At 46.1% G+C, this 13,434-nt stretch overlaps 2 protein-coding genes across 2 annotated transcripts in view; one reads left to right on the forward strand and one right to left on the reverse strand.

The window, feature by feature from the left end:
- Positions 1-4,288: 4,288 nt before the first annotated feature.
- Positions 4,289-5,899, reverse strand: LOC101783119 (F-box protein At5g07610). The gene is made up of 2 exons (XM_004986241.2): positions 4,858-5,899; positions 4,289-4,293 (listed from the first exon to the last, which is right to left on the reverse strand). Exons 1-2 carry the CDS (start codon positions 5,897-5,899, stop codon positions 4,289-4,291), a joined length of 1,047 nt encoding a protein of 348 aa, XP_004986298.2.
- Positions 5,900-12,697: 6,798 nt separating this feature from the next.
- LOC101783526 overlaps positions 12,698-13,434 on the forward strand; it is a 4,778-nt gene continuing 4,041 nt past the window's right edge. The window contains 1 exon segment of the mRNA XM_012848705.3: positions 12,698-13,391. Within this exon segment, the coding sequence (XP_012704159.1) occupies positions 13,075-13,391 (317 nt within the window). The 5' untranslated portion in view covers positions 12,698-13,074.

Below are 13,434 nucleotides of genomic sequence, written 5' to 3' on the forward strand. Positions count from 1 at the left end.
TCATGTTTAGTCCTCCTAATTAGCATCCAAACATCCGATGTGACACTGTTAAAGTTTAGCACCTCGTATCCAAACAGCCCCTAAGAAAGAGGGAGGTGTCATCAACATATTGTATGCTGATGACCATACTAGGAGTCCAAGACACATTCGGCAACAAGCCAAAGACTACGCCCTGCCGCTTTCATCAACATTCTGGTGAACACACCTAAATTGAAGAGAAGGGGGACTGGGGAACAGGGGCCCGCTGCTTAGGCCCTAACTTTAGTCCCCCTGTTTTAGTTCCAGTGACTAAAGGACATTAAATGAGTTGAACAATGACCAACATGCTCCTAATCATTGTTGCCCTTGCCCTTCTTCCTTCTCTGCCTCCCCACGCAGGATACGCATAGCAAACAAGCGAGCGGCGGCGCCGGGGCACACAGCGGCTTGACGAGCAGCCAACGAGCTGGGAGCGGCGGGCAGGTAGCCGGCGGTGGGGCGGGGGCCAGCAGTGGGGCAGGTGCCGGGGAGGCCAGGCAGGAGAGGCGGCTGGCGGGCCAGGAGCGGCGGGTGGCCGGGGGCGGCGGGACGAGTGGGGTGAGCTGGTCACAGACGGGGCATTAATGAGGGGTCTAGGGTGTTTAGGGTACCTTTTAGTCCCATAAGCAACTCCTTAGGGACTAAAGGGCTAGACTTTGGGGACTAAAGTTTAGCAACTTTTAGTCATTATGTTTGGCATTTTAGGGACTAAAAGGGACTAAACTTTAGTCGCTAAGGTTTAGCAAGGGCAAACCAATCAGGGCCTTAAGCACCTTCTCTATTTTGAAATACACAATATTTTCAAGGAGCTGTGGCCGCCTCTAAGAGGGTATCCAATGGTTTGAGATAGTTGCTAGCTCAACGGAAAAGAGAAATAAAAGTAAGTTGGTCTAGGAGGATAGCTTGAGGCTCCTGCAATGAGAGGGGAGAGTATCGGGAAACATGCAGCTCTTCACCACGAGGTAGCTAGGATGTTTTTACACTGTTCATTGCTTAAAACCCTCTTGTTGGAGACACCCTAACCATACTCCTCACCAGTCACCCCGCCTGATCCATTTACCATCAAAACCCCAAGATGTTAACATCTCATCTAGAAAGTCCCAATTCATCCCGTCATTACCTTCTCGTAGCCATGTTTACGTGTATTAATCATAAAGCATCTTTTTTCCGAATAATCATAAAGCATTTGGGATACTTGACATGTTGCCTAATCGATTTCTTCCCCGTCCCAAATTGTAGATCGTTTTGGCTTTTCTAAGTGCATAAATATTTGTATGCACCTAAATATAGTGTATGTCTAGATGTATACAAACACCTATGAGCCTAGAAAAGTTAAATCAACCTAAAATTTGAAACAGAGAGAGTAGCAGTAGCAAGGAGGAATATAGATCTTCTTTTATATAACTATATAGGTGCATCAACAGTTTAGCATTCCCTGCCGACCTTTGGGTTTCCACCAAGGTCGACGTCAGTTCCCGCGGGGAACTTGGGAATACCACACAGGTCGTTGGTGGCGGCGCTGACGCGACGGAGGTTCGCAAGATGGGTGGCGTCCGGCAGCGGCCCGAAGAAGTTGTTGTGATCCACACGGAGCTCCACGAGGTTCATGCCGGTGATGAATCTCAGGATCCCGGTGAGTTTGCTGTAGCGGCTGTTCTGGGCGCCGACGTCGAGGAACTTGATCTTGCTGTTCACCCCAAAGTCCGGACGTACGACTCCCCACAGCTGGTTCCTCGCCAGCGACTAGCTCTCCAGGTCCGGGAACAAGCTGACGTTGCCGAAGAAGTTTGGGAAGATGTCGTCCATGTTGACGTTGTTGGCCGAGAAGCTCCGGAGGCGGCGGCAAGCGGTCACGTCGTTCTGGAGGACCGCCGGGTCGGACATGTCGTTGTCGTCGATGGCGAACGTCTCGAGCGCCGGGAACGCGGAGAAGAAGCCGTCGGGGATGTTCAGGAACCTGTTGGAGCGGAGGTCGAGGACGCGGAAGCTGGTGAGCGGCTGCCCGCAGGCGGGGCAGCTCGAAGCGGCCGCCGACCTCGTTGAAGCTGAGGTCGAGCTCGACAAGGGACGTGAGCAGGCTGAGGTCGGCGGGGGGAAGCGCGCCGGAGAGCCCGCCGCGGCTGGCGTTGATGGAGGTGACGCGGCCCGCGCCGTTGCAGCGCACGCCGGCCGGCCCAGGTGCCGCCGCATGGGTCGGGCGAGCGGACGCCCCAGCCGAGCGACTTGGCGGCGCCGGTCGAGTCCGCGATGGATTTCATAGCCGCGGCGTCGTCAGCGTTCGTCGGCACGGCGCCTGCGCCCCAGGTGGGAGCGCCGACGAGGAGGAGGAACACCACAGACGCCGACACGTTTATTGATGGGGACATCGATCGAGCAGGGAATTTGCATTCGCCCACTTATGGTTATGGGTGGTTCTTGCCACGCATGCAGCCGTGCCATCATGCTAGTACTATGGAAGAAATTTATTGCCATCAAATTACTTGCTTTACAGCAAATCGAATATGGCAGGAAATCACTTGATGTTTGGAATGAGGAGATGCCGTCTCATTGATTCCGAATTAAAAAGGAAATCACTTGATGCTTGAAATGAGGAGATGACGCCTCATATTTGTGGCACGCAATACGATACGATATCTCCAAAGTAGTATATGATTTCGCCATATATAAGCAATTTAAAAACACATCTAATCTCACATGACGCACGAATTATAAGCGTTGAGTAATACTCCCTCCGTCCCAAATTACTATTCATTTTGGATTTTCTAAATATGTAGCTTTTGCTATGCACCTAGATATGTATTATGTCTAGATAGGTAGCAAAAAATATGTATCTAAAAAGCCAAAATAAATAGTAATTTGGGATGGAAGGCGCATAGAAATGGCATGCGCCACTTGACCTCGCAGACTCGTATACCATCCAGAGCAATTTGCTCGGTACCACTGAAAAGCAGCGAAGACTATCTGCTCTCTGGAAGGGAGAGAGAACTTTGCCCTTGCTACCGTCCTCCTGAACCTGACTGCTCCCAGTCCGACAACAAGACCGACTCCCGTTGCCACCGCACACCAGCTACCTCCACCCTCCCCACCACAACACTAGCTGCCACCACGACTCCACACACGCCCAGTGACCCGACCCCCAAGCACAAGACCAGTTCCTGGGCACGCTGCAGATTATATAGAATCAAAACTAAAATCTCCTGCTAGAACGGTCTCAGAAAAAAGACAACTCATCCTAGCTTCAGCTCCTCCTCCACCATCCAAGTAGACAAAGTATCAAACCGCAGGCAAAGCTATACTCTATAGTTGTACACTAATCTCTTTCTGTTTTCCACTAAAACAATTAGCTATACTTCGCACGAGGGAAGATGATCCTCCAGAATTTATTTCAGTAGTGACCTGGATCCTAGCAAATGCTCCACGGATTTAATTTATTTCGGTAGAGATTTGGATCCAAATCCAACTTGTCCAACACATGCCGCAAGTAGTGAGTACCAGCATAAGCAACTAGCGACTAAAGCAAAGATGAACAGTAATTGTCTATATGCTACAGCTAAATGCAGAACAGTGTTCTTTGGATTTCCTGGAGATGTAAAAATTCTTGATACCTTACCTTTCAGCTTAAGGCTGGTCCAAGTCCACCACCCAGAAGGATCATCAGCCATATAACTCGTGGGAAGTCTCTGAAGCTTGTATTACCTGGAGCATTGAAGATCTATGCTAGACAAATGAAGGCATTGAAGGAGTGTTAACTTCTAGACAGATTCTATCTGAAGTTTCGTGTCTGAGGCTCGGAGCAGTCAGCTTGAGCATTGCAACTGTCTGAATTGTCTAAAGCCCTTGCTCTATAGAAATGGAACTGGGCATCTATTTGATGTTCTATGAGTGTAAATGGATATATTTGTCTTCTGCAACACTGCTTAAGCCCAAAGCAATCAGCAAATACCACTAGCAAGCAGCAACCTCTTTTCTGAACAAAGTGTCCTGTACTCCTGTTACATGGTTCTAGCTATTGCATGCTCAGCAGCATGCAAGAGAGAAATTGGTCAAGAAACTAGATAGATCATGTAGCAGATCACAATGCAACTTTGAGGTAAACATGAGACCTAAATTTGGACCTTTCTAATACATGCATTTTTTGCAAAATATGGACATTTATTATCCCTTCGGCATAAATAAACATAAACAGGAAAAGGAAACAAAGATTCACAAGTTGCAATCCATCACTAGCAAGGCCAAGAAAAAGGAAGTAAAGGAAGTAACAAAACAATCATCATCCTGTATAAACAAAAGGTAGGTATCAAAGCAAATAGTATGAAAGTTAAAAAATAGCAACTTAGTTTACATGGATGCTCAACTGTCTTGCAGTATTACTCTAAAAAAAAACTGTCTTGCAGTATTACTCTAAAAAAAACTGTCTTGCAGTATTTATCAGGTCAAAAGTATGAGTACGAATACATACAAGCACCAGCAAATATATCACCTAATTAGAGTAGTAGCCAAGATGCTAACTTCTCCAAATGGAATTCTTGTTTAATGTCCTGATGAGTAGTTGAGGACCCCATAAGCAACACGTTCAATACTTATTACTCAGTGCTGGTAACTCTGAGAAATAGGGAACATATGAAGCAAACCCAAAGGAGTCACTGACAGTGTGGAGAGCACACACTTCCCCAGTGTCCATATCATAAGATATCAGTTTATCATTCCATTTAAAGATGATTACATCACGATCAGGATGAATGGCAACCACATTGTAGTCAATTCCAGCTTTGCAACTCTTTTCTCCAAACAGGTGCAAAAAGCTCACAGTATGTTTGAGTACCAGTTCTTGCGTATCACCTTCCGGAAGAATCCAGATGAACAGTTCATACTCCACATCATCATCATCATTATATTCACTAGCAGACCGTTCAGAAGGGCCATCATTATTAGTATAGTATTCTGGTTCCTCATGGTTGACATAATGCACAAGGCCTTGGGATTGACCAACAAAATCAGACAGGATACTACACTGTTCCTTGCACATCCGAAAAGGGACAGGGATGAATTTCCTTGTCTTCCCTTCCACGTCCACGGCAATGATGTGATCCCCGTCTAATACCGGCGGACCCTCTCCTAGTGAATCACAGATCAGATATAGCATGCCGTTGACAACAGCTCTCTTCCTCTCAGGTTCTAAGCTATAGCTCTCATAGCGCCATCTTTCACATGGGGCTTGCTTTTCTTCCAGGCTCCAGGCACTTTCACTGTGAGTCCATGCCCCAGTTTTCGACGAAAAGATCTGCACCGATGTCACGCTGGTGAACAAGTCATCGGTGAACTGGAGCAAGTAGAAATGGGAAGACATGGCCGGACAGAAAATCAAATGAACAGACATTCCGTTGCACGGCGATGGAGTCCAGCCGAAGTCAGGCACAGCCAACCATTGCTTCGTCGCGGGGTTGCACACGACATAGCTAGGTATCGAATCAAAATCATAACCACCACGGTCAAGGAGGAGGAGCCCGTGACAGGTATCCATAATCCTAATGCTCTCAGAACCATGCAGCTTCCTGAGGAACGAGAAAAAGGGATCCACGAGGGGCATTGATCGTCCCAACAGGTCCACGAACCCCACCCAGCCATGGCTACGAATGTTATCGTCGCCGGCACCTTCATCGTCCCCGTCGCGATCGCGGCGGTGGTGTATCTCGTAGAATAAACCCACAAGGGTTTGGGGGAGCTTACAGCGGTGGATGGGGTTGGCGATCAGGTCGCGCCAGGCCTTGGAGACGCACTTGAATCGGCAGAGGGATCTGAAGGGGACGCGGGAGAGGATCTCCACCAGAGGATCATCGGGGAGGCCGGCCACCTCAGGCGCCTCGGGGTCGGGGAAGTCCATGCCACCGGGAACGGGGGCGACGCCGCAGAAATAAACTGCGAATCGGAGGACCCGGATCTATGAGGGGATGACCGCGAGAGGAAACGAGATCTGGGAGGGCGGGGGGTAGCGTACCGGTCGTCGGAGATCGCTGGACTCGACGATCGGCGGCGCCGGCCGCCGGAGCCGCGACCGGAAGACCAGCTCCGCCGGCGAGGTTCAGCGAGTGCGGTCGGTACCGAGCTGCCGATGCGGCTCGCAGGATATGGCCAAGCGCCCGAGAAAGGATAGGAATAAATAGCTTGGGGAATTTGGAAATCGGGAGGAAGAAGAGGAGCCAAGAGCGGCGGCACCGTCTCACGTTTGCCTTTTGAGTTTGCAGTTTGCACTGGCGGGATTCGGGGGTTCAGTGTACGACAAGAGATAGAGAGAGCTTGGAGCCCGGGGACGGGACCCCTTCACGGCTTCACTAGCACCGTTGATCCTCCATTAAGATTAGAGAATGAATTAGTGGACGGGGATTCTTGTTACTAGGCTTGACGATGAATGAAGTATAATAAAGTGTGAATTAACCTTGCTCCATTCTAGGTGAAATAACCAATGCAAGTTAGTCATTGGAGGTTAAAAGTTAAAACTAAAGTGTGTGCTAGTGAAGATGGTCTGTCCTGGCAACCCAAGCTCTTGATTTCTCGCGTCCACTAGCTACACTCCCAAATCTCGTGTCAGTGCAAACTGCAAAACTCCAAAGGCAAACGTGGGAGATGCCACGGCTCTTGCCTCCTGGTTCCTCTCTCGTTCCTCCCAAATTCCCCAAGCAATTTCGGTTCCTCTCTCTTTTGTTACGGGAGAACGTACGTGTGAACCTGCTTGGTCCATCCTAGGAGAATAACCAAGTTAGTCCTTGAAGTTTTAGCTAAAGCTTGAATGTCCATTCAAATCCTTAAAACTATATCTTCTTTGATTCGAATTGGTCCTTGGATGATGTGGAGCGCCACATGTCCGCATGACATGGCAACATGTTGTTACCTATCGTGGATGTTGTGGCCTTGGTTTGTCGCTTACGCATGTAATTAACTCCATATCATCTCAGGAACATAATTCGACCAGAGAGGGATGAAGCAACCAAAAGGACAAAACTTAAACTCTATGGAGCATATTGAGCTTTGAGTGAATTTAGGGTTGCAAAAGATTAGGAAGCTGCCTGGCTCTAAGAGCATTATGCTCTTGAATACCTATAAAGGGCTTCCCCTTGAGCATAGCTAATAATATAATTCACACACCAACGAGCTATATCGTGTGCAACTGTACTACAACGCAATGAGTACCGACGACTATGCTTAACTCTGGCATGGACTCTGCCTCCATACCAAGGAAACGTCACTATATGATTTCAGACCGGACATATCTTACCACTTCTACCTGGTTCAGTTCACCAATGACGTGTTCCTGACCATAACATATGTGCACATCTGCTCATGAAAAGCTGGCAACGGACTTATAATGAAGGTGCCTTGAGTGAGGATGGCATTGGTCGATCCATGGATCCATTGTAGTTCAACTTCATTAACTATATTTTAAAATTTTGAGTAACTTAAATTTTCAAAATAGCTAATTAAGTTGACCTACGAATCCTCACTCCATCCTCACCCATAACCAGAACTCTAGAAGAAAGGCAAGGCTCATGGAAAAGATGGTGTTATAAGAAATGCTGCATAGTGCATGAGAAGAATAGTACTGTTGTCGATGGAATGTTGTATCCGGCCTGTGATTCAGTAGGAGAGGGTCATGTTTTCGATGGATCGGAGATCACAAGACTGAGGGAAGACTCGCGAAAAATATCCTGTGCAGTTTCAGATGCGCAAAGAACAGTGTAGTACATTGTCCAATTTTATTGGTCAACCAATCCTAAAAGCGTCTGCATTACATCAGTGGGGAGGAACCCAATGCTGAGAATAATTATCCTTACTTTTGGGAATGTTAAAGAATATTTCTTACCAAAATAAACCCCAAAACATCATCCAAATTGTACTGATTAGTTTTCCGAGAACTAAACATATTCAACGTGAAGTAGAAACAAAAAATATTGAATCTTCTCTCGTGTCAAAATCAGTAAACTTATCTCTTTTGAGGACATGAGCATAATTTTAGGTTGGGCCTTTTGCGATGGCATTTTATGAATTATAGAGGCATTTGTTCACAATGAGGAAATAAATAAAAATGGATTTGTACCCATGCAACAAACTGGAATTCAAAATTTCAACTTAGTATAACTTACCCCCGCAGTGTGGTGCTTACGTCGAAGAACTCCAGAGTCTAGATTACTATCCTCCCTGTGAATGCCTTTGGAGTGGATGTAAAACCGCAAAAGCGTAGCCTGAAACACTTGGAACCTACAAGGACAAAGTAGTTTGTATGGTAAAATATAACACTTGACCTCATGCCCATTCAATCTGAAGACTTCTTATGATACTGGTAAAGCAAGAATGGAATGGTTCAAAATAAATGATGAGGATTTCAACACATTCAAGGTGCAAAAAGGTACTACATAAGTGCTTTATATTGGGACTATCCAAGTGATTTATCAGTGCATATGCCAAATAAAATATGATATGTTCTAGGTTAAATAATTCGAATGTTCCCGATATAAAAATATTATAAGCATTTAATGTGTAGAAGGTTCAGTATGGCTTATTGATCACCGCCGAGCAACCTTATACCTCATCAGCCTCCTCACCACCCTTGCATCTGCTGACAAGCACCAAATTTACCCATGACAGAGGGATAGATTGCCAGATCTGGCTACAACTGTCAACCTTCTCTCCATCTCAAACCTTCCTCATGTGCGCCTCAGATCTAGCCAAGAGAAGAGGAATGACATACCTAGTGCCATCTTGGCTGATGACAGCTTGGGCCCCTCAATCAGTGATGACTTCCTCTTTCACCCGTGATGATGCGTAGGCAATGGCCACCTTCTCCATACTATCGCTCCAAGGAACATTATTTTCATCCTTTTCACCACCCTTCCATGTGTGTCGCTGACGTGTGTGTTGGATCTAGATACGGTGAAAGGGAGGAGTGCCCGATTTGGCTAGGATTTTTCACATCCTCACCAACTCAGGCCTACCTATGTGTGCGACCACTGGATCCCGACATGGTAGAAAGGAGGGATGCTAGATCCACCATCACCTTTGGCCTATGACGGCTATCCCTCGATCAAAGATGACTTGCTCTCATGAAGTAGCGCGGCGGTAGATCTCCCTTGGGACACCACCACGATAGCTGGAGGTGGAGAAGACGGCTATGAAGGGTTCCTTCAGCGGATCGATTTGGAGGGTGGCCGGGGGATTGGGGCGAAGGTACGACAGCAGTAGGAGATGGAGCTGCTGACGGCCGCGGATGAGGGGAGAATGGGTGAGGATGGGGGCTATGCGGCGTTGTGGCGTGGAGTCTGGAGAGGCAAGGGTGGCTAACCCTAGCCGCACCGCTTTTATGTGCGTGCGGGGATAGTGCGCCCCTCTTGGGCCGAGTAAAAGGCTACAAGCCCACAATGGCTTAGGAACAAGTTGGCTCTTCTATGCACATATGAAAATTTCATCAGTCTAAAAAAAATATGAAAATTTCATGTGTGTTCTACCTATAATATACATGAAAATATTTTCTGTATGTATATCATCATTTCCCTACCAATGACTTATATGTTAATATATAATTTCCATGTTAGCTCAGCCATAACCTTAAAAAAAATCACCCATAGGGATATTCTGGTTGCCAAGAATAGTTGCCAACAAATGCATATTCTATTTCAGCCACATATGCACCACATCCATGGAAAAAATATACGAATGGCACTTTGAGTTTTATGTTTGTGATTGTGGACACATTCGGTTGAAAAGGGTCGCGGATCCGTGTCAGCAAGCCACAACATTACAAACTCACTTTTATAAAAAGCAGAAACTAATCTGAGGTGCACTATCCCCTATATAAAGGTAATTTTAGTCTACCTCCCTTGCTCATGTATCAAGAAACTGCCAACAAAAAAAAAAGTAGTTCTGCCAACTATATAGCAGTATCTTGCCACCACATATTACAAACTTCCAATAAAATGAATCAGCAAATGTCAAAATTGACTCGACGCCATGTCATCTATGCTTATCTGGACTCCAACAGTTTGTTTGCTAAATGTCAAAACCTTGTTACAAATCAAACGTTAGTCCATCACTCATTGAGAACTATCAAATTAGAGATACATACTAGAAAACATTTATACGTCTGTATCGTATCTTTAAAAAAACTATAAGGTAGCATACACAATAATTCATATATTCGTTTGCAACGACGACCACTAGTTTATGAACTGAATTGAGAAGGCTAATACACCAATTTTGTACACATAGGAGAGGCGACACCTAAAATTCCCAATACAAAGTAATTTTGCAGTCAATGTTGCATTATGCTGCCTGAGACAGTTCAACTTCATAGCAGCAAGTGCGGTTTGAAACAACAAAAAATAACTGAAATCTCAGATTCAAAACATTGTCATATGGCAGTATGGCTTGGCAACAATCAGTTTCCCTCACAGTAATTTCACACCGGCATCTCTAAGAGAGTCTATCACGGCCTTAACCTTGCCATGGTACTTCTGTTCTCTTGACATGGAGACAGATACTGCAGGGATACCCTTAAACAGTAAGCGCTCACCAAGCAGCTTTCCAATCTTTGCTGCCGCAGCAACATCCCGCGTTGACTCCATGCTTGGCCTCAGGAGTTTCTCCTGAGAGCTTGCGGAGCATGTGACTGTGGCCGATGGAGTGTGTATGACCTGAGCACTCACAAAATTGTTTGTGAAATGCATCTTCAGAATATAGGGCTTCAGAAACTTGGTGATTGCAGGAGCCATAGCTGGTGGAGGGGTAACCATATCGTCTAATCAAGCTGACCTGAACAAGGCCATAAACAAGATAAGATAATTAACCAAAGCACTGACATTTCATGCTAAAACTTAAGATGGACAAGGATAAATGAACAAATAACATTGAATTGTATCTTGTGATTATAAATGATAAATCCAGGATTGCATACAAATATATTACATAAATGAATGGACCACCAACACTTAATGGTTCTTGTGACTCTAGGGAAAGCACACGATAGTATACATCATACTTCACATTTAGGACAGAGAACTTCAATGATGCACTTAAGTATTTTAGTATGTAGGATTAAAGCTACTGCCTTGCTAGATTTTCTACCATGTAATTACACTGATACCACATGTTACATCACAGAGTGATAATATGATTGCTTTATCTTCCAAAAGCCATTCAAGAGTCTACAAAAGAATAGATACTCCCAAATTTGGCTTTGCCATCCTATAGCTGTTAATCAACCAATCAGGTGTTAACATAAATTATTTGAACAAGGTGACATACTTCAGAGTCTGAGTTTCTGAAGAACTAATACAAATACTAGACATCATCGACATAGACGGAGCCATAGATTGCACAATCATCTTAGGATGGAAAGCCAAAATGCCAAATCCATCCTATGTGGTTGCTGACAGCAGAGTCTTAACAATAAATTTAAGGAAGATCGATCTGAGTATGCGTCTAATTCAGAACTAGAAACCAAAGAACCTGAAAAAAATCACAATCAAATAAGCAAGTGTATTTTCACAAAAGAAAACAATAACAGAAGCAGCACCTGATCCACTTAAAATATGGCTGTGTTGTCATTTGAGACTTGCAGAACTTTCTTACAATACCACAAGCAGGAAATGACAAATTTACTTTAGGAAGATTGTATCGGGTAGACATCTTTTCTTTTGAATGCTACCTTTCTTTTCTTCCACTGCACAAACAGTCCCACACGACATTCAATTGCTAATCGCTAGTTTATAGATGGATAACCACATAATTTGAGATCAAGTTGTTTACAGTAGTGCAATCATAATAATCTTAAACAGTACACCAAGTTCGAACAAAGAAAACGGATGAACAACAAAAAAAATATGATGCACAAACAACTCAGGACCAACACATGTTAGCATTTAACATCTAACGTGTTTGCTTGCTAAAACAACGGACTTGTTTCTCAATCTGATTTCAGAAAAAAACTGCTTTTAGGCAGATGTAGATTTCTAAAAATATATCCGACACAAAAGAACAACCAAACTGAAGCAAAGGCACATTGCACTGCATTTACGTACACAAAGTCCAGGAATTGATATGGTTCCAGACTGGAACGGAAACTGTTTCTCCGACAAGATTGCAGGAAATAAGCAAGAGTACCCCACAAGAAAACGTAATAACTGGCAAACTGCTAGCTTTTCAGTTTCAACAATAAATAGGAAAGGGTGGCACGGCATGTGTTGGGAAGCACATCCGTAGCAAATTTATCAGCTGGCTCAGTCACATACAAGCCCATGAGGCATCAATATTTATTTCAACAGTCCGTTCATCACATATATCCGTTCTTCTGTGTACTCTTGGGCCGGTAGGCAGTCGTACATTTTTTACTGAGAAGCTGCAAAAAGAACATGAACAGATAACAACACGCATGGGGGTTCCGTTTGTAGTTGTGGCTGAATCTTTTAGAGACAGGGCATTTTGTTACAACTAAGGTACCACCAGCAGCAGGTTAAGATCCAAAACGAACACAGCACGACAAATTCGACCAGGCTTGTACCAAACTGCAAAGACGAACTACAACGAATGTTTGTTCCAACATTTAGCTTCTCTCCACTATGACAAACCTTCGGCGTCGCCGGGGGCAATCGCTGGCTAGTGCAGCGGAGAGAGATAGAGAGAGGAGGAAGTGTACCGGGTCGCAGTCGTCTCCTCCTGTTCCCCGCGGCCGAGGAGCTTGGCGAGGGCGGCGGCTCGCAATCGCCTGCCGGTGCCGGCGCCGCGAGTGAGAGATTGCGATTTGGCGGTGAAATGAGAAGAGGAAGCAATTCACTGGGGGCATTTGCAAATTTGTTCCCCTGAATGGTTGTGCCCTACTGAACTATAACGGAAATTTAAAAGAGGACAGGGGTCTAACTGCAAAAGAAAAACGAACGGTCACGAAGGTAACCTGGTGCGAGACGCCCAGATCCAACGCTCCGTTAACGAAAGGCGAAGGCAGCGAGCAACGCAAGTAGGCGGGGAGAGCGAGTGTGCGGCGGCGGCGGCGGCGAGAGGAGACGAAAGGGAACGATGCAGGCGCTGGCAAGGGCGTCGCGGGGGATCGCGGCGGCGGTGCGCCCGTCAGCGGTGGAGGCGGCGCACGGCGGCTAGCTGCAGTAGGCCCGGGGCATCGTGGTGCAGGTGAGGAACGGGAACCTGGACCGGGCGCTGTCGGTCATGGAGCGCAAGATTCGGTCCAGCGGCATGGAGCGCCTCATCCGGGCACGCACCCACCACCACGTCAAGGACTCGGAGAAGCGCGTGCTCGCGCGCAAGGCGCTCATGCAGCGCGTCAAGTCCCAGGAGCTCGGCAAGAAGCTCCGCGAGATCCTCATCAAGAAGATCAGGTCAGTGTCACCCCCTCCGGCAGTATCGCCATGCATTCATGTG

This window comes from Setaria italica, chromosome IX (assembly GCF_000263155.2).
Source record: "Setaria italica strain Yugu1 chromosome IX, Setaria_italica_v2.0, whole genome shotgun sequence".
In the NCBI taxonomy this organism is placed as follows: domain Eukaryota; kingdom Viridiplantae; phylum Streptophyta; class Magnoliopsida; order Poales; family Poaceae; genus Setaria; species Setaria italica.